The sequence below is a fragment of the Synchiropus splendidus genome, chromosome 15 (genome assembly GCF_027744825.2).
Source record: "Synchiropus splendidus isolate RoL2022-P1 chromosome 15, RoL_Sspl_1.0, whole genome shotgun sequence".
NCBI classification, from domain to species: Eukaryota; Metazoa; Chordata; class Actinopteri; order Syngnathiformes; family Callionymidae; genus Synchiropus; species Synchiropus splendidus.
The window spans coordinates 10,456,563-10,477,595 of record NC_071348.1 but is presented as its reverse complement, the minus strand read 5'-3'; the positions used below and the strand labels follow the sequence as shown (position 1 = coordinate 10,477,595).

Sequence of the window (21,033 nt, the reverse complement as noted above, 5' to 3'; positions counted from 1 at the left end):
CTGAAGAAGAGGGCTCATTAGACAACTGCATGTACCTGAGATAACTGCCAAACAATTCTCTTGATCTGTTTTGTCATCCCTTCTCTGGCTATGATGAGTATTAAATCAGACACTTGTTACAAAAATTCAAAGGTATTTATTTTCATAAAATATCCCATATCTTTGTTGGTTTTTATTGTGTCTACTGGTTTGGTTCATCTACCAGATTAGTTGATATTCACAGTCTATACCACAGGTGGCCAATTCAATTTCCTATACGCTGTGACTGTTGTGATGGGAAAAGAAAAGAAAGGACGCAGTGAAGCTAAACAGCAACAAAACAAATGTATCTTCAATGGCAATGTATTTTGACAAGAAGGAAAAATGAGTTGCACTCATAATAAATAATAAAAAAAGACTGAATAGCGTATATTTCAAAAGTGAATGTGTAAAATAATATTATATCAACCCCAGCGCGCTGCTAAAAGAGCCTGGCAGTAAAGATCGACTGTGACGAAAGGCGACGTTTGAACCAGAGCGGAACGCAGCCAGCAGTTCGGTCAGCTGATCGACGCTGCGACTCACGTGACCTCTCAGCGGGAGAGTCTTGCCCAAGTGAGATAACTTCAGCTCGGAAGACAAACCACCATAGAGAGCAGGTGAGTCCTCGCTTCGGTTTGATCTTGTGCTCCTGAAATACACATTTCTAATCGTTAATTTAAAATCCTTAGAACACCAAGTCGAACTCTAAAATAATAATTACCGAGTAATAACACTGAGTAACAATACGACTTTTGAGTAAGACGTAAATCGTGTTAACATTTCCCAGATTAATGACGTTTAAACTAGATACACGATTGCTTTTTTGCCGACCACATATCCCTTACTAGAAATATAAATCTTCGAAAGCCTTAAAACATGACTTCAAACATCAAACGTGACAAGTGCAGACACAAAAGTGATGCGCAGTTCTTTATACACCGTTATTACTCAATAATACGGTGTACATTTCAATCATATTCAGTATAGTTTCTCAAAAAATGTTTCCCTTGTTGAGATAAGGAAAGTAGGTTAGTTAATTTCCTGTCTCCCATCTTGAAATGACATGAAATGTTTGTTTTGAAATGAAGCCTTAACACGTTATTTTTTAGGCATTAAAAGTCCGATTTAATTCTTCAAACTAAAACTATCTGTCAGCTAAATACTGTTTATAATCAGTATTATTTTTTAGTATGAAAAATGTGTCAGCCATATCAGCAAGTTTTAACCATTGCAGGAGACATGATTGTGACACTAAAATGCTCACTACACTGTTATTAAACTGTAATGAGAAAGTAAATCATGTAAAAACATGAAATGTGCAATGCTAATCATTCATCTGTTCAGTCTGAGTTCAATGCCGTGCAGGATTTATTGACAAAAGAAGTCACCTGACAGGTCTTTGACACAGTTCGTCACCCAGAGTGATGAAATTTAGGGAGGCAACTGAGTGGCTGTGTGCTAGTGAAGGTCAACGTGCATGTAAGACTTTGAGAAGGTGATAAACACGGTCAATTCACTCTGAAAACACGTGAGAATGAAGCTTTGTTTGTTTGTTTACTTCTGTAGAGATGTCTGTATCGCTGCTGCCTCTGCTATTGACACACTTTGTTGTCGCCGCGGCCCTTGACAATGGTCTGATGAGGACCCCTCCGATGGGTTGGTTGGCATGGGAGAGATTCCGGTGTGATATAGACTGTGAAAACGACCCAAAAAACTGCATCAGGTAAGTCTTTATAGATGATGAAAATTCTGGTCTCGGCCTGGATCGGACCCAAAATGATCAGATTTTTTTTCAAGAACTCGTCCAGTCCGATACGCAAACCCAAATAGCTTCGGTTTCACTTCACTTGGCTTGCTGTAATGGCTTTTTGATTTCACGATGGCGCATCAAACCAGGTGTTTAGCCCAGTATTTTGGTTTTGTTTGTTTAGTATTTTCTTTTTTTTTTCCCATGTTACACTTGCATTTATGCTGTTAAAAACTTTACAGTATAATGAAGTCAAAGAGGTTGTGCACGGCTTCAGTACTGTGGCGTTTTTGGGTGTTAGTATTAAGTTTACATTATTCACAACTTTATGAGGGACTAGTAGAAGGTATCTGATCAGATAGTTATTGACCGACCCTCAAGGGTGCAGGACATATATGGACGTATAGTGACTTGGGGAAAAAAAGTGTTGCTGGAGCAGCGGACTGGTTTCTCTTCCTCAGTGAGAATCTGTTCATCGACATGGCTGACCGATTGGTTGAGGATGGCTGGAAGGAACTCGGTTACGTGTATGTGAACATCGATGACTGCTGGTCCTCCAAGGAAAGGGACTCTCAAGGGCGGCTACAGGCGGACCCTAAAAGGTACACAACAACACGTTATGTATACAGACACACACACCAGAGCACACAACAACACCCTGGTTCTCAAACTTCGTTGAGGAAACTGTGACTGAAGGTGCGAATGCTGTGGCAGTTTTGATAAACCAACATGAGTCAGCTGCTGCTTTCCAAGTTCATGTTTGAAGACGGGGTGTCCCACAGTATGTTTAAGAGCCACTGACAGGCCCCAGTTAATGCACATATTTTAAAAAGTACTTAAGCACATATTGAAAATCAAAAATTACAACTTGGGATATATGTAGGGGAGTATAGGGAATTTTCAAAAATGGGAAATTCCCATGGCAAGTTAAGGGAATTAATGGGACTAAACTGGAATGCATTTTAAAAATGGGTTGGCTCTTCATAAGGAATTTCAATATAGTTGCAGAAAGTATATTTTTACCATTATCTTTGCAAGAAAAAACAGATGCCATTCATATACACTTGATGCCATTCCTCAAACACATGCACAGAGCCCACTGTGTACTGGATGTGCTATTGGGACCACATCCCCCTGTTGGCAATATGCGCCTCCGTCGGACACGGACAGAAGATTTCCAGAGGAAGGAAGTGGTCATACTAACCTGATACTGTTACATACAGTTTGCCACTAACCATCCAACTGACCATTTGCCCATATACATCCTGAATGGAAATGCAATAGACTCAATAAAAAAAAGAATGGTACAAAAGGCTTCATAAAATACTTCACTTGTGAGATAAGTAAAATATAATTGATGCCCTAAACCACTGGTTTAAAAACTGTAAGCTATTTCCACGGATGAACTAAGAATTCTCTGTTATCTGGAGAAAAGAAAACAACATATGCATATGTTCGTTGTATTTTCAATTTGTAAGAATTTTTGCAAAATATCTTTTTTTTTTCTGTGAATAAACATGTGAAGATGTGGTGGGCGACCTGGGCAGAAGGTTTAGCATCGCCTCAAGTTGGATTTGAACCATCAGTGTTATTGTTGCAATAAGTGTGTATAATAACAGAGAACTTTAAACAGGCGGGTTGTAAAGATTATATTGCTCTATTTTCTTGTAGTTCAACTCATGCACATGGACTCTCCAACTGAGAGCTCAGCTCTACAAGTCGGAGGTTTATGATGGTGCACTCAGTGACTTGCAACTTTAGATGATAAAACTGAGCTTTATTTGAAGAGAAATGTAAGTTAAAAAAAACAAAGAATCAGCTTATTTGGTGCACAGTACACTGAAATCATTATGCTTGTATCTACAGAATAAAGTAAATAAAACCTTAATGTTTCATGTAAATAATTTACAGAATAATGAAGCTTTTATAAATGCAGCTATGTAAAACAAAGATCCAAGCAAAATGAAGAAATTAAGTATGCCAAAAAATTCCTGGTGTATTCTGACATGAGCATCCGACAAAGCCTTAAAAGTGTTCTCCTCATGTTCAGGTTTCCCAGGGGGATCAAGTACTTGTCTCGCTACATGCACGACAGGGGGCTGAAACTGGGCATCTATGGTGACATGGGCACCTACACATGCGGCGGTTATCCTGGAACCCCACTGGACAAGATTCAGATCGACGCTCAGACCTTCGCTGACTGGGAGGTGGACATGTTGAAATACGACGGCTGTTACTCCAACGCTGAGCAGCAGGCACAGGGTGAGCACTGGAGAAGGTGAGCTCACACTGACCTAGAAATCTTATTATTTTTTTACTGTTTTTCTCTCAGGTTATCCTGAAATGTCGAAGGCTTTGAACTCCACGGGGCGAGCCATCGGCTACTCCTGCAGTTGGCCAGCCTACCATGGGGGGCTCCCTCCTATTGCAAGTGGAAAACTTTCTCAAGATTTCCTTCTTTTTACCCTATTTTTTTGGCTTTTGTATTTGACTGTAACTATTCCTGCAGGTGAATTACACTCTGCTGGGAGAGATCTGCAACCTGTGGCGTAACTATGGCGACATCCAGGACTCATGGAGCAGCGTCGTGAGCATTTCAAACTGGTTCTTCAAGAACCAGGATGTTCTGGTTCCAGCGCAGGGACCTGGACGATGGCATGACCCAGATATGGTTTGTGTAACTCGATAGTTTAATAAGAGAGACGCCATTTCAACATGTGTGTAGCTGATGAGAAAGATGAAGGTAAGTGACCTTGTGAACGTTTCTGACCTGGTCAGCTGATCATCGGAGATTTTAGCCTCAGCATGGACGAGTCTCGTGCTCAGATGGCGCTGTGGTGCATCATGGGAGCTCCTCTCTTCATGTCCAACGACCTGCGCACCATCAGCAGCGGCGCCCGAAACATACTGCAAAACAAACTGGCCATCATGATCAACCAGGACCCTCTGGGCATCATGGGTCGACGCATTCTGCAGGTAGTCTGCATCTCACCACCCTCACCGTCATCAAGGGGTGCGATCATCTTCGTGTGTTTCAACCTCAGGAGCCCAGTCACATCGAGGTGTATCTGCGCCCGCTGTCGAACAACGCCAGCGCTCTGGTGTTCTTCAGTCTCCGTGCCGACATGCCGTACCGCTACAAAACCTCCCTCAGCAAACTCAGCTACACCACTGGGAGATACAAGGTCTGTTTCACATTTTCATGTAATTTTTCTTTTTTTTTTTTTACAATATTTTATCATATGTATTATACAAAAATGTCTTTTTGATTGTCATATTGTTTTTTATTACAAATAATTATGAAATACATTGTGGCCAGCCCCGCAGTGAAACGTACAAATATTTTACTGCATTCCACACCAAAAATGTAAATGCCATCAGTGGCTCACAGAAATGTATTGTCAGTTGTGGGATCAGCCATCACAGGCCTGTTTGACAGATCAACTCAGCATCTTTGATGTTCCAGTTCTTGGTACACGTGGTACCAGGATGTTTACTCAGTGGGGACGTTAAAAAGAAGTCAGCCTTCCACTGACTCGTCTCTCTCATCCTCTGACAGATCGTTGACGTCTTCTCAAACGAACAGCTCTCTCTGAAGGACTCAGCTGACTTTGTGGTGTCAGTGAACCCTTCTGGCGTGGTCATGTGGTACGTGTCAGCACCTGGCAGTCTCAGCTTTCGCAACGGGACTCCCGGCAGCGACTGCAACGACCAGCCGAGCCTTCTGTAGAGGAAACGCCGATGCAGACGGCAAGTTACGATTGATTTTAGATGAAGATAGTGGAGTAACTTTGTGCTCAGGGACTCTCAAATGACAAACTTGTTTCAGGACAACAACAATAAAAGTGTCTTATTAAAAGCAAGATAAACCCTTTCACCAGTTTAATTTCAATATATTGGGGCCATGGAAGGTCGCAAAGCAAAACCAAAGCATTTCTCTGAAGGACATTGTTCATGTTCCTACTGAATCATTTTGTGGATCTTTTACTTTTTTGTTTGCTGTCTTTTCTGAATTAAAGCGACCGATGATTTATCTCATTCCCCTTGGTGGTTATTATAGCAACAGCTTTTTATTCTTTTGATTTACTTTTGTTAAACAGGAGAAATACTATAAATGTGTTTTTCAACTGATATTCCGCGAAAATATAGGTGAGTAAAAGTGAGTATGAACTCGCCACATACTCCGTCAGCGTATTGTAGTTTGCAGTTCGGAGTGAAGTCAAGTTTACTTTGTACCCTTAGCAACATTTTTATATATATTGTTTCAACTCAATAAGACAATGTGGTCTACTGTATGACTAAAATAATGTACCCCGGATGCATGTGTATTTTTCGAATGGAAAAGTTACTGCGTCCGTGGTATCTCTGTGCCATTTGGACTTTTTTTGTCACTGCAGAAAAGGCATCCTGAATTATCATCTGTTCCTTAAAGCTTATTTGCATTATCATATTGCGCTCTGTGACGGTGACTCTGGGGATCAAAAAGCTTTGTCATATATATACATATATATATATATTTCTGTCGATAACTAGAGAGATGAAATCAGGATATTAGATAAAAGTTAACAAAAAAGTAGAGAGCCATGTTTTTGCTCTTTCAGTGATGCATTACCGTGCTACGCCGGTAGAGGTCAGTGCTTCCCTAGCTGGAACACAGTGAGTGCACCTGCTGAGCAAGGACACTCAGTCTCCTCAGCTTCTTTATCTCTTTGTTGTGATGAATTCTCCTCTTCAAACGTCTAGTTTTATCATTGCCATCGCACATTACATTGTATGCCACGGCCCCCTTTTCCTCAAGCTAGATTCCGGGCTGAAAGCGTATCAGCCAGACCTTGGCCTTCATGTCTGGCGGTGTTGACACGGCGTCTCAAGGTTCAGGAGGAGTCACGAGTGTGAGCATCAGCGCGGATTCTAGCACACATGCTGGAGTATTAAATGATTTGATGTTTTTGGCAGGGCTGAGCCGTGCGGTCACTGCCTCCTCCTGATCACCTTTCAGTCCTCTCAGATGTCCTGCGACGGCCCACACCCCTCACAGTCAAGGTCCCTGTGGCCATTTGGGGAAGTGTGACGTAGGAGAGACGTGAGCCAGTTCTGATGGAAGAGGAGACGCTGTTAGAAAGTGCAAATGGGAAACAAAACGAGAGTGAGGAGGACGAGGAGGAGGAGGGGGCTGAGACGAAGAGCGTTCCTGCCGATGCTCACGTAGGCCCACAGCTGCAGGGCGGCGCGTTTGCCAATCTGGTCTTCGCGTCCCCTCCCTCATACACCAGCCGCAGCAGAGCTCTTCATTCAGCTGTGCTGGTCTCTGTCCTTCACCAGCTTGCCATGCCGCGCTCACACTGCTCAGCAGGGGTCCGGCCCTCATCTATATAGGTCAGTGACTCCAGAAAACCTCCAGCTAAATCTGATTTAAGTGAAAATGACTCCTCCGATGAAGAAGATGGAGAAGCTCTGACATTCTAAATGACTCTGGTCCTTCTTCCTATTCGCCAGTCGTCCTCACTCACCACCGGCTGCATGTGTGTAGCTGAGCGAAACACACAACTGTCTGGGTCTGCAGTGGCCAGCACCCTCCGAGTGGAATGACTATGAATTCATACCAGCCATATTGCTCTGCTCCTCTTTCGCTTGGCATCACTCTGTAAAAATATCTTAGGCAACATGTGCTTTGCTTTGGAAAGCGTATATTAAAATCATGCTGAAAGTAAAGCTCCATCCTACATTTCCAGATTTTCAGTTGGCTACGTGAACGTCAATGAGGATGTTGCGAGTGTCAGCTGAAGGTATGGATATTATTTAATTTTCAAATTCATATTTAATTTAATAATAAAAAAACCCAGTAATATTAACATTTTTTCCAAGCTATTTGTTTTGTGTTTTAAAGTATTTGCCCCCTTTTTTGGATAGTATTTTTTTATTTATTTTTATTTTTCGAAGCAACATTTTTCTTGAGTTATTGACATACTTTGGGAAGCTCCACTGTGTGGGTGACTCCTGTTGATGTGCGGTGCCTTCAGTCTCCTGCCTCAGGAGTTTCTGCCCACACTTACTTAAAAAAAATGATTCTGAAATCTAAAAAAAATACAAATAAATAAATACAATAAAAAATACTACAAAAGTGGTGAATTCAACACGCTTCCACACTTTAGAAACTTAAATGAAAAATCTGAAATGTAAAATACAATTTTGCTTGTCAGCACTATGTACAGCATTTTCAGATTTTCTTTTTCGTTTTTCTGGCGCCGCCCCTGGTCAAAGCGTGCAATTGCAAGCTGTCATAAAAAGACCTGCCTTTGTTTATGAACGAAAAACGTCATCGCAGGCTGTTAGATACTCAATGCCATCAACCATATAGCTGCAAATGAAATTCTAGAAAAGTCGTTCGCTTCAGATCAGGAATGACTCTCTGGTAGTTCGGCCTGTGTGGTGAGGTAAGTGGGAGGGAGAGGAAGGTGGCTGAAGTTCATTGAAGACAGACTGGTGGAGATTTATGGAGCAGTAGAGCAGCTGAAGAGTAGCCTTTCATAGAACGCAGTTATGTCGAGTGCATAAGTTATGTCGTCTAGAGGTCCGTATAGTAAGAGCCAGCAAACCATACTCAGTTATTTATGACTGACTTCAGCATGAAACCAATCTTTAGCTTTAAAAACTGCTCAACCGAAGGTGTTTGTTGAGCAGTTACTTTCACTGTAGTCAGTCTTCACCTGGCTCTGTCTGGCAACAGAGTGGGACCCGAGATCAATATGTTCTGACCGTGTCTGTTGGGTTCATAATTTGAGATTTATGGAGTGTTTTATTACAAGTCTAGTGCCCCACTGGGGCCCAATATCAGTGGACCTAAAGCGAACAGGGCCCCTTAAAGAGCAGCAGAGTTCAGGACAATCGACAGGTGCATCAAAGGACACTTCTTAAAATGGTGTGCTGCGAGTCAAAACAGCTGTCACTGCTCCGCCCTCTGACTCATCGTACCTCCGCATCAGTATCATCTGCGATTAACTCAAACCGGACCTCCATTTTACCAAGATATCCATCGATCAAACGCTAAGAATCTATTAGCATGGCAACACTTAGCTGGCTATTTGCAATAGAAAATGAATGTTTTCAAAGCTGAGGGTCTAATCTCTTTTAGTTTATGAGTATATTCAGATTAAATTTAAGTATATGATGGACAGAAACTTTCCCCAACCATGTTTAGTTTAAGCTTATAGAGTCTTTCAAAAGTGAATCCGCAATTTTATCAATACAATTTCAACACGTCTCAGTCGAGAAACTGCCCTTTGCCTCCGTTAATGATTCCGTTTGCAGAGCAATAGCTTTCGCTCAAAGCTTCGCAACAATTGAGTCATCCTTTCGTGCTGTGAAAGTGGTTTGGAAGAGTCCAAACACAGTTTCCAGCTCAAGGCTTGATTTACAGTAGAAGCAATGATGAAACAATATCTTCGCGTGGGGAACGGCTGCGGCGCTGCTTCCTGGATGCTGACTCACCCTTGAATAACTGTCAGATAAAGTGAGAAAAACCTTAAACATATACATTGGAAATCATTTTCATTTTCAAATGTAGTCTCAGGTGAAGACTGAAGTTGTTTGTAAATTATATTTTCTTTTTTTTCCAAGCTCTTTATTTTATATTTTAAAAATTATTTTCTGTTATTTTTGGGCATTTTTTTCCAACCCTGTTTTTCAGACCAATAAAAGAAAATGAACCCATTTTATTTTCCTTTCAGGCTAATATTTTTCGTCTCACTTCCTTACTTCCTTAATGTAACTTGTGAGGTGACAGGAAGCCAAAATAGTGTTTATTAATGGAGAACATAAGTGCCAACCTTGGTTGTGACTCAAAATATTAACAGTCAGTAGGTGGGGGGAAGTTTTTTGAGGACAGGAAACATTTTTCATTGGAAAAGGCTGCAGTTCATGCTGAAAGAATGTTAGTAAGGAAAGGAAATTATCGGTAAAATGTGCTGGCGTGAGGGAAAATATTCAAAAATATTAAAAAAAAAAAAATTCTATGCATTGTCCAGTCAGGAAACCCGAGCCTGCTCCTGGCAGTGACTCGTTTTGACTCGCTCAGTCATCTGAACCAGACTCCTTGTCGTTTTGACGCTGTGGTTTCTATTACACACTCCTCTCTTCTTCTGGACTCACTGACCCGTGAAGAAGAGGCCGCCGTGTCTGGTGCCGACTCATCGACTCCCTGATTCAATCCCAGAGTCCTGCTCTATTAAATTGAGTTGGAACTGTCCTTGGAGGGAGAGTTGAGCACCTAATACATGGGAAAGAAATCCTCAGTCTGGAGACGAGGGGCGTCAGTGGCAGAAATAAAAATATGAAGATTAATATTCAGAGGATAATTGAACATGTGATTCAAACTACTACTGTTTTAAAGTGTCATTTCAACTCGGTGCATTGGAAGAGTTGGAATTTGAATTGGCTCCAACCCACTGGGTGACGAATTGGAGGAACAGGAAGTGAAATTTAACTCACTACAATTCAGGGAAATTCAGTATTACTCAGTGACAGGAATAATAAATGTTAGGGCATAAACAGAGAGGCAGAGAGTTGGGGGGGCATGAAACGTTTTCTTTTTTCTAGCGGGGGGGCAACAGATAGTAACTGAGAACCACTGCTCTGGAGGCAGGAGTGAATATTGACCATTAATAAAGTAATTACCTGTTATTAACTGATAATTATCGAGTGAACTTTCAGTGGTTATTCCAGGGTAAAACATAGTCAGGCTAAACAAGGCACTAGTCAGCCTTTGATAATGTTAATTATTATTATTATTATGCCAGGAACGCACACAACATAAGTCGTTTATGTCTTTTTAAATATGTCATAAATTGAAATGTTGAATGCATCAAATTAAATTATGTATTTTGGAGATTATTCTTCTATTTTCTACCATTTTCTGTATTTACAATGGAATGTGTTCATGAAGTAATGCATTTAATATACAGTAAAGTATGACTCTGGGATACATAAAAAACACATTTTAAAGTCCACTACATGTTTGCAGATTCACCTCCTTGATATACAATTGAGACAGCATTGTTTTTATTCACTTTCATACAACACTGTGGGACGTTTTTATTGAATAACTCGCCAAATATAAAAGAGTGAAAACGACGCATGGATCCCAATTTTTGTGCTCCGGTTATTCACCCTTCCCTCTTTGTTAAGCTTTATGAGCTGATTTATTGTGTGGTTGTGAATATCACAGCACAAATTCGGCTTCTGTTTCTTTTATGAATGAGTGTGTGTGTGAGACTTTGACCAGCAGAGGCTGTCGGCTGCCGTTGCCTCAGTGAACTCTCGGTGCCTGGTAACAGTTTCCCTGACGCTGGTGCGTACGAGGCGAGCTGCACGTTGCTCTGGCAGCGGCCAATGCACCCTCTCTTTCTCTCTCACTCACACATGAGCTCATTCTTTCCTCTTTAACTGCTTCGCTCTCCACCCTGACGTCGACTGAATCCTGTCAAGCAGACAGTTTTCCTTTAAGACGACCTTGCCGTGTGGCACTTTTCACTGTATTCCCGCAAGGCGCAGTGTTCCGCCTTGCAGATTTCTGTGTCAGGTCCCGAAGCCTTTCTGGGCAGCGGAACAAAAGCCCGAGCCGAGCCAGTGCAGCCGCAGGCCTGACTCTGGAGAGAGCAAAGTATTTTGAAGGAGCAGGTGGAGGTCCCTGGCACAGTCCTACTTTGGGTTGATAAATGTTGGTGTGTGTGTTGGTGAGGTCCGATTCCCTGCTGATATTTGATCGGCGCTCACAAAGACAATGCGATGGGTAACACAACGCCGGCGACTTTAGGGCAAGGCCCATAGCGAAACGCAAAAAGTCCAGAGCGGGAGGCACAATACAAACACATGCATGATCGGTCAACAATGCTTCTCCGAACATTTAGTGCCCCGGGAATATCGCTCGACAGCTATTTTGGGATCCTGGATCTGACGATCTGTCACTTGTTCATACTTGGCCCGGGTGATTAGCTCTTGATCTTTGCGCAGAGGTCCGCAATAGGAGGTGACAGCTGGGATCATTTCACATCACCTCACTTGATATCAGCTGATCACATGCTAGCAGGCGTGCGCTAGCGCCACAACACTGACCTTGAGGGGAACAGTATGGCAGAGTTGGGCCCTGTAACTTTATATCTCAGAAATATGGAAAGGGATCAGAGCTGGTGGGGAAGAGTTAACAGAATTATGTTATATTCTTACTTAATTCTGACTTAAAAGTGAGATTTGAGTGAGAATTCAGGCTTTAAGGTGATACAATTCTGACTTAAAAGTTTGAATTTCACATTTAATGTTACAATTCTGACTTTATGGTGAGATTAAAGTGAGAATTCAGGATTTAAGTTATTAAAATTCTGACTTAAACGTTTGAATTCCAACTTTAATGTTACAATTCTGACTTTATGGTGAGATTAAAGTGAGAATTCAGGATTTTAGTTATTAAAATTCCGACTTAAAAGTTTGAAGTTCAGCTTTAACGTTACAATTCTGACTTTATAGTGAGATTAAAGTGAGAATTCAGAATTTTAGCTATTAAAATTCTGACGTAAGAATTTGAATTCCAACTTTAACGTTACAATTCTGACTTTATAGCGAGATTTAAGTGAGAATTCAGGATATAAGTTATTAAAATTCTGACTTAAAAGTTTGAAGTTCCAACTTTAACATGACTTCTGACTTTAAAGTGAGGCTGAAGTTCGAATTGTGACGAGATCTCCAAATTTAAAGTGTAAAGAATTCTAACTTCAAAGTGAGATTGAAGAGTGAATTCTGAAAGTGACTATTCTGTCTTTAAAGTGAGGTTAATACAAGATTTCAGATAAAAGTGAGAATATTGACTTTCAAGTCAGAATTAAGCAAGACATCTGAGATTAAAGTGAGAATTATTGAGCAACCTTTTGTTTTTAATCACCTAATCACCTTCTGTACAGATACTCAAAATCAAAACCACTATTTCAATTTCAAATTACAACTTTATTCGCATCTGTTTGGACAAGAAAATGTTTGTGTTCACTTCCAACACCGGTGGCTTGCATAAAATACAAGTTTTGAAGCATAAAAGCCTGAATAGCCTATCAAGTGTGTCCCCTGCCTCTTGCCCTATGTAGCTGGCCCACACTGTTGTCGGTGGAAAATGAAGGAGTACAATCTGGAAAAGAAGAAATACACCATTATTACTTTGGTTCGGTCCAGTGAAAACAGGATGATTGACTCATAATTCAATGTCTTGTCCCAGTAAGCCAGGATCAGTAGAGCTGATCCCATTGGTCAGCGGGTGTGAAGTGGAAGACGGTGCTTCAGAGTCATCGCCATGTTCTTGCTCCACGATGTTACACACACTGCCTGCAGAGCAGTCCATGAGCTCACTTCAAGCCTCTGGGCCCATTACTCAAAAGAACACCCAGTCCTCGTAACAGAACATTTGAAATGTCGAACAGCGTGTTAGTACTGATGAAGGGGCACAGATTACTCCTGTGCTTTTTTTTGTTTCAGCAAATCAAACTTTATTGTGAGCTCACTTTATTCAGGTAAAAATAATGGCATTCTTAGTCTGTTTTCAGCCAAGATCATTAAAAACAAACAAGAATAAACTAAGAATGAAGCGGTGATGTCAGTGTCAGGTACACAACCAAGACAGAACAGGATGATCCTGACAAGCTAAGTACAAAGCTCATTGATACTTCACAACACCATATGCTGAAGCCCAGAAGTGAGTGATGACAAGATGAGGCTTCATGAAACAGTGACTTCATTTTCAGAGCTCACTAGGTGGCGCTCTTGGATTAAGAATGAGAAGCGGTTTCATTGAAATAGTTGGTTAAATCCAAGGATTGCAGTGCAGAGAGCGCCATCTAGTGGGCTCTGAAAATGATGACACTGTTTTGTGAAACGTGAGCTTGTCACAAACAGCAGGAGGATGTTGATAGGACAGATTTTACCATGTGACCACCACTGATAGGCTTAGCTGGTGTGTTGAAGGGGCACTTTTTCCAGCGCCCCACAAACAGGAGGAGGTGCCTCATTGGTTAAGGTGGAGGAGACTGAGTTGCTGTGGAAAAACTTCTCTCCTCCAAGAGTGAAGTACTCGTATAGAAGTATGAGTATTTAAGATGCCTCACTTTCGTCCTTCTTCACTGATCTCAACGTCACATTGATAGAGTTGGTCACGCAGTGCTTCCTGCTCTTTAAGCAGCAATGATAGGATGAAGTTGACCTCCAAGATTTGTCATGAGACATTGAGAAGCTTGCCGTTTATTTGTATTATCATGCTGAAGAACATGATTTTTATTATCTTTCAGTGGACGTCTGCGATGCACCCACACGAACGCTCCTCCTTTAGACTAAACTGTAACCAGTCTCAGAGTTAATGTTTAGACGTTGTAGGGGGACGGAGATACACGCAGCAGGCGGCTGAAGGTCAGCCCACATGGGCTGTGATCTTTTCCAGTCAAATGACACGGAGACGGGGACCAGCAGGGAGGGGGCGAGCCGGGGGGTGGGGGGGGGTCGTCCCACCTGACACAAAGTCAACACCTTTACTTAAACTCAAAAGTGGGTCGATATTTGTGCCCTGCGGAAAGTGTGTTCTCGATCACAAGTGAAAAGTGAAGTTAAATATTCATCCGTCCCAGCAGGGGGGGGAAGACTTCTGCTCCGGCTGTTTCCGCTCTTGATAACCCATAATCTCTCTCACAATCACTGACTCCACAGAGTTCATGGTGCAGGAGCACCTGCCGTACTGGCACATCCTGGCCAGAGTCCCCTCGGGCAGAGCGCTGCGGACGTGCACCTGCACCTCCACCTGTGCAGGGGGGCCCGCAGCTGCCCCCGCTCTCTTCCCACACCCTCTCTCCCGCTCTCACTGCAGCAGCTGTCCTGTCCAACAGTCTGAGCACAGCTGAGTCTCTGTGTGTGGCAGACAAGGGAGAAGTCGGTCAAATTTAGGGAAGAAAAAAAAAAAAAAACGGTCTTTGCCACAGAGACTATGAGCTGGCAGACGCTGAGACACGGCCGTCTATTTATGTTTCTGCCAGCGAGCTGCTAGATTTCAGCCTTCCCCGGACCCGGTGGACGGAAAACAAGCACCCACAGAGACACAACCTCAATCGCAGCAGATGTGAACGCCTCAATAAATGTCAACAAACTTTGTTCCCAACTCAACATGCTCTTTAAATGGCTCACCAATGCACAATGTTGGACGCAGTCGATAGATAGAGGGGGCCGACGATCTGCTGTCAAAGGTCCGTGTGCGGCCCCCGAGCTCAGCTTTGACCCAGACGAATGAATACGCTCTTGTTTTTGACCCCTTTTGGATCCATTTTTCATATATAAATGCCCTCTTTCATCGCCCTTGACTCGGCAGTTGAGCACTATTTCTGGGTGGCCCTTTGAAAAATATTTATCGCTTCCCTGACGTGTTGTTGATTTTATCTCTGCACATGAACTGATAGGAAAGTCTACTCACATCACAGATGACGTATTAGTGCAATGCTGAATTGCTTTGCGGCCAGTCAGATGGCACGATTTGTCCCATGATCCTTATATGGCTCACCTCAACCGAAACAATTCATCCTCACCATCATAAATTATGCAAAGAAACATTACAAAATACCTTTAAATCTATGAAAAAGTACGTTTTTTATCCACTGTAAAAAGACAAAATGAGATTAAATGAGATATGGTAAGCTACATAAATAGATCATACAGTATTCAAAATAGCAGTCACCAAAATGCACAATGATGAGAAATATGACAAATATCCCTCACAGAAGAAATTTTAATTGTAATTAGAAAGTTGTCATTCTTTCATTTTAATTTGTGGCATGATTAGGACGATTATGTATGATAATATGCCTATCAAATATCAATTTCAAAAGCATAAGAAAAGGAGCAAATGCATGAACCAGAAAATGAATCGTATGCAGTGCAAAAAAATACTTGTACTCTATGTTGCAAGAATTACTACACTGAATAATCATAAATATGTCGTTCAGTTACGAGTGGCTTTTTTCAGTCAAGCTGCCCCCTAGTGCCCCGGGCCACTAGGGGGCAGCAGGGTATTACTTGACCTACAAAAGAGGGCCTCAATCCCACCAACCAGCCTCCCAGAGTTTAAATTCATGAGTGACATTTGGAATAACATCAACCTTCTCCCCTGTGGTCACCTCTTCGCTACAGCCCAATTTTGCACGTCACTATCGGGTTTCACTTCAGTGGGAATAATGATTTCCTGGACAGACAGTCCCTCTGTGTACGTAGTCTGAGCTGGTCAGAGGGTACATTAGGTCAAACGCGCAGAGGACATAAATAAGAGGCCACGGAGAACAAGAGAGCAACCGTGCGGTTTCTCTTCCAAGAGTCTATAATTCCCAGATTCTTGACTCTCTGGACTCACACAGGCTCGGTTCTGTCCGTCACATCCACCTGTTGCAGAACAGCCAGCTCTGTAGAAACGACTGATACGGCACCTTGTCATATGAAAATTCCAAACGTGGGAATTTGTGTTTGGAGTTTTCGTGCCAATGAATGGAATGTGGAAACGTGTGACTGTTGAAAGTGAGTTCACTGCTGCGGATGGAAAAACTGTTGTGGGAGGATTTATCAAGCTTGAGAAACAGAGGGAGCGATAGAGAGGGAGGTGGGGGGGAGATGCCCACACTGAAATCGCTTTCATATTCCAAGGGCTTTTATTGGACGACTCTTGCATTCTCAAACCCTTCGATCTGAACCAGCCGATCCTCCTTCTTTAGTTCGATGCAGATATTACCATGCTATTGTACTTATGTTCATGTGTCAAAGCCTGAATGAGTTAACAGTAATCTTGCCTCATCTCTGGTCTGATGATGCAGTTTTGTTGGCTGGAAAAGTCTGTTAAAGGTCACCAGTGTGTTTCTTTGATGAGTAAACAATACCACAGGCAAATATTCTATTCAGTCATCCGATGGTGTTCTTGTGATTTCTGGAGTAAAAGTATCATCATAAGAGGACTGTCTGCAAATATCTGTCTGCTGGCAAAATCCATTTTCAGGAAATATCAGGCGTTTTGGTGGTGTTTTGATTTAACATCTGGATCTACAAATGATTTGTCACTCTGTGCCAGCTATCAATGATATTTCAAATGCTATAAAGGGTATTGAATTATATGGATGAAAAAATACAATAAATATTGGGGAGGTCTGTGCTCTTTTAGTCATTTTATAGTCTGCATTTGTTCTTTTCAGTTTGATCTGTGTCTCTTGAATGTGTAGCGTTTAGTGGTAATGGGACGATGAGGCTTCATGAAACAGTGTCCTCATTTTCAGAAGCTACTAGATGGCACTGTCTTTACTAAAATCCTTGGATTTGAACAACCATTTCAATGAAACCTCACATCATTTTTAAACTTAGAGCGCCACCTATTGAGTTCTGAAAATGACCTCAACCCATCACTAGCATTTAGCATCAGTTTATATACAAATAAAACTGCAGCATATTCTGTTCATATCCATTCACTTTCGCTGTGTCAGCGCAAGTGTTATATGATGTAAAGTCAGTATTTCAATCACCAACCTACTGCTATGAACTCTACCAGCTGAATGGAAACCACAGGTCGGAGTAGCATCCAATGTTGGTTGGTTATTCAACAATGATACTGTCTTCATGGAGCTCTTCCAGAGGCTTCGTCTTTTCTTTGGGTTCATGTGTGATCAGCAGTTTACTGGAAGGCAGGAGGCTGAACGCAGCAAGTAACGCTTGCTCATCAAATATAGAGCATGGAGAGTTCAGACCTCCTATGAAGACCAAATGTTCAAGATCAAGAATAGGATTTGGTAGCGGCGTGGTGGGAATGAATGGTTTGGAAAGATGGAGGACAGCAGGCTCCGCAGAGGGCCCTCTAGGGGAATGTCACTCGTAAACACAGCAGCCACATGCTCGTAAGCACAGCAAGACAATGCTGCCTTCCCTTCAAACAAGTTGTCATGTGTTTAACTAAGCCCATCGCAATTTACCATCCAAAGCTTGCTTACTCAGGGCCACAGCCGCTGAGTCAGACTGGAAGTCACGGTTTCATCGGTGCTGCAAACAAGGAGCGAGGTGACCACTTCAAGCTTTGCTGCGCACAGAAGGCCTTGAGTATGTCTCTTGAACAGACACCTCTGCCATGAACTTCACTCAGGTTCTACACCGTGGATCTATACGGTCGCGGTTCGTACTGAGGTGTAGAATTACACAGTTCTTGCGCCCTCTTATTCTTAATATACTGCTTTGTCTATTCATAAATGGTAAAATTGACTATAACTATACGCGTTATAGAAAACCCAAAACAATATAAACACAATTATCATGCGACTTTTTCTCATTTTGTTCCATAATTCAATCCTAATCCTGTTTAGCAGTGTTTCTTAGATTAACCTTTTGACTTGGACAATCTATAAAAGTAGCATGTGCATAGACATAATGATTCTGACTCTACCATCTGAATGGAAACCACAGGTCGGAGTAGCATCCAATGTTGGTTGGTTATTCAACAATGAAACAATGAATCTGTCTTCATGGAGCTCTCTCATATATATATATATATATATATATATATATATATATATATATATATATATATATATATATATATATATATATATATATATATATGTACGGCTTTAAATTATCATAATAAAAATAATAAAAAAATTATAAATAATTTGATTCAGTAATATACCAAATTCATTCAAATTCAAAAATGTGGCTTCTTGTGGCAAATATTCTTTTATATATATATATATATATATATATATATATATATATATATATATATATATATATATATATATATATACGGCTTTAAATTATCATAATAAAAAAAAATAAAAATTAATAAATAATTTGATTCAGTAATATACCAAATTCATTCAAATTCAAAAATGTGGCTTCTTGTGGCAAATATTCTTATATATATATATATATATATATATATATATATACGTTTTTTGGAACACATGTGTGAGTGTAATGTAACAATATATTATAACTCATGTTGTGACACAATTAAAGAGGATTGTGCCTCACCATGATGATGATGAAGATGATGATGATGATGATGATGATGATGATGATGACCACTGAACTTTACTGCTCCAGCCAACTGGTGGATATTTTAGATGCGGGCTCTCACCGCTGCAGAATGTAGATAAACACATACCATTTAAGTTCCCGGTCATAATCTTTCAGTCAACAAACCTTCCCCTGGCAACACTGCTCTGCCAGTTTACAATGCTAAGTCACAATTACAGCGCCCCCTAATCACTGGGTTGCCACGCAGTGTATATATGTGTCAGTGAATCCGTGTGTTCCGCCAGCGTTTGCAGGGGAAAGTGGATGGTGGGGTCACTCTACCTCGCCTGTAAAATGTATTTTAACCAGGATGTATGGATGGTACAAACAGCTGGTAGAACTAGGAAATTCTTTCAGGGGGGGGATGGGGGGTGAGGGGGGGATGCATTGTTAGATTTTTCACTGCTGCTGCTCAGAGTTATATTTGTTTCTGTCTAGCTTTGTGATCAGCTTTGCCAAGGGTGGAGAGTCCGGCAGCTCTAAACTATGGGGTTTCGTACATGAGCCTCCCTCAGCAAATAAACTGCTTCTGGTCATTTATGAATCTGCCACGTACAGTCACTGCGCAAATACAAGCCACACAGTCACACGGCACGTTGTCCAGCTCTGAGTCAGTCATCTGAAAATGGTCATCGTCTGCTTACCAACTGTTACATCATCAGATTGGCTTATTCTCAGTTGGTCATTTTTTCAATTTCAATATATATAAAAAAACATTCTTTAAAAATTGGCAATCTAAAATAAATAATAATATGCTTGTAAAGAGGGCTAACTACAAAATGTTGCTAACTTCAACTACAAAACCTCACACTGATGGCTGACAAAATGTGGGCATCACCATGACGACCAAAGCCACTAGATCCACTCTCACTTCAGAACAGCTCTAAACGCTTTCAACGCACACCTCAAACTTCTTATTAAAGCACTCAAGCCTCTGAAAAGTGTAATGCAACTTCGTCGTCCTGTCAGTCTCCTGGCCTGGACGACTTTAGCTCATCTAATCCCAACCGTTTGGTTTCTATGCCAGCTTCCTCTGTTCCTGCCAAGATTTATTTATTAATTTATTTATTGTAAACCCCAGCAGTTTACATCCCTCCAAACTTCACATCTCTGCTTTCCCTCACTGGACGTGCGTCTGGCGCTTACAAAACTGAAGAATCCAAAAAGACAGCTGCATAAAGGAATTTGGGAAACATCTCTCTCTCGCACGCTTCTACGTAAGCACTTGCACACTGAGATGCTCCAGTGCGATGACTAGTTACGGCACCAGATACCATCAGCATCACACGTCCAGTCGCTCCAGAAAAAAAGAAACAATTAAGTCAAGAGCTGCGGTGGATTGCTGCGATAACTCGAACGACTGGATAAACAATGAACATGCCAAGCGACATGTAAAACTAACTCATAAAAGAAAAGTCGTTTGAAAGCATGTCTCAAACTATGAATTTTGTCTGAATTATGATGACAAAAAAAATCAATGTAAGGCAACACATCATCGAGAAACCCAGACTCTATTGAGGCAGCGAATGTTCTGGGAAGCATTTCAACTGATGCCAGTCACAGGACTGTAAGTGACCCACACAGGCTTCAGTCCAGTTAAACATGTGCGCTGAAAGATCCACTGGCCCCGATGACATCTCTCTGCTGCTCACTAAGGCATGTGCAGAAGCCCTAAGTCTGGTGGCCCATATTCCAGCGGTCCGTGGATTCACACTCTGTTCCCGCCCTTTGGAAATAATCCATCATCGTCCCGGTCGCCAAGAAGCCGCATGTAACAGTGATTTCAGTGAAAAGTTTTGGGAAATACATGAGCTTAAGGAAGAGGTCAGCTTGGCTTTTGACCAAAACCATGTGCACATATTCTTTCCCTCCATATCAGGGGTCTAACTGGGGGCCAGCTGAGGCAAAGTCTTGGGAGGGGTCTTGTTGTTTTAGCTGCAAGACATGGATTAGTTTCATTTTTGGCATAGAATAAAAGCCATGTAATATAAAAAAACGACTTATTATTATTGATGATTCAGCTACAAATTGGCCAGTCTTGAATCATAGGATGTTCTGGTCCTAAAGCATCCCATCATGCATTGCTGGACAGAAAGGAACGGCCGACCATTTGTTTGTGTTTTTCCTTTCTCTTTCGATGCCATCAAAGCACGTTGTTA

The 21,033-nt window shown here is 41.6% G+C and overlaps 1 protein-coding gene and 1 long non-coding RNA gene across 3 annotated transcripts in view; one reads left to right on the top strand and one right to left on the bottom strand.

Moving 5' to 3' along the window:
* Positions 1-533: 533 nt before the first annotated feature.
* Positions 534-5,819, top strand: naga (N-acetylgalactosaminidase, alpha). The gene is made up of 9 exons (XM_053888108.1): positions 534-638; positions 1,588-1,744; positions 2,230-2,370; positions 3,819-4,030; positions 4,101-4,195; positions 4,278-4,439; positions 4,547-4,744; positions 4,813-4,953; positions 5,328-5,819. Exons 2-9 carry the CDS (start codon positions 1,590-1,592, stop codon positions 5,496-5,498), a joined length of 1,275 nt encoding a protein of 424 aa, XP_053744083.1. The 5' UTR covers positions 534-638; positions 1,588-1,589; the 3' UTR covers positions 5,499-5,819.
* Positions 5,820-12,859: 7,040 nt separating this feature from the next.
* LOC128746627 (uncharacterized) overlaps positions 12,860-21,033 on the bottom strand; it is a 9,781-nt gene continuing 1,607 nt past the window's right edge. For both annotated transcript variants that reach the window (XR_008412564.1, XR_008412565.1), the window contains 2 exons: positions 18,830-18,937; positions 12,860-12,935 (listed from right to left, as the gene is read on the bottom strand). This is a non-coding gene — a long non-coding RNA (uncharacterized LOC128746627). The remainder of the gene's footprint in view (positions 12,936-18,829; positions 18,938-21,033) is intronic.

Bases quoted from the DNA above. Each gene is read 5' to 3' on its own strand.
- naga (XM_053888108.1), top strand. From the start codon at position 1,590: ATGTCTGTATCGCTGCTGCCTCTGCTATTGACACACTTTGTTGTCGCC. The intron at 4,196-4,277 runs GCAAGTGGAAAA...CTATTCCTGCAG, and splicing joins ATGGGGGGCTCCCTCCTATT to GTGAATTACACTCTGCTGGG. The intron at 4,745-4,812 runs GTAGTCTGCATC...TTTCAACCTCAG, and splicing joins TGGGTCGACGCATTCTGCAG to GAGCCCAGTCACATCGAGGT.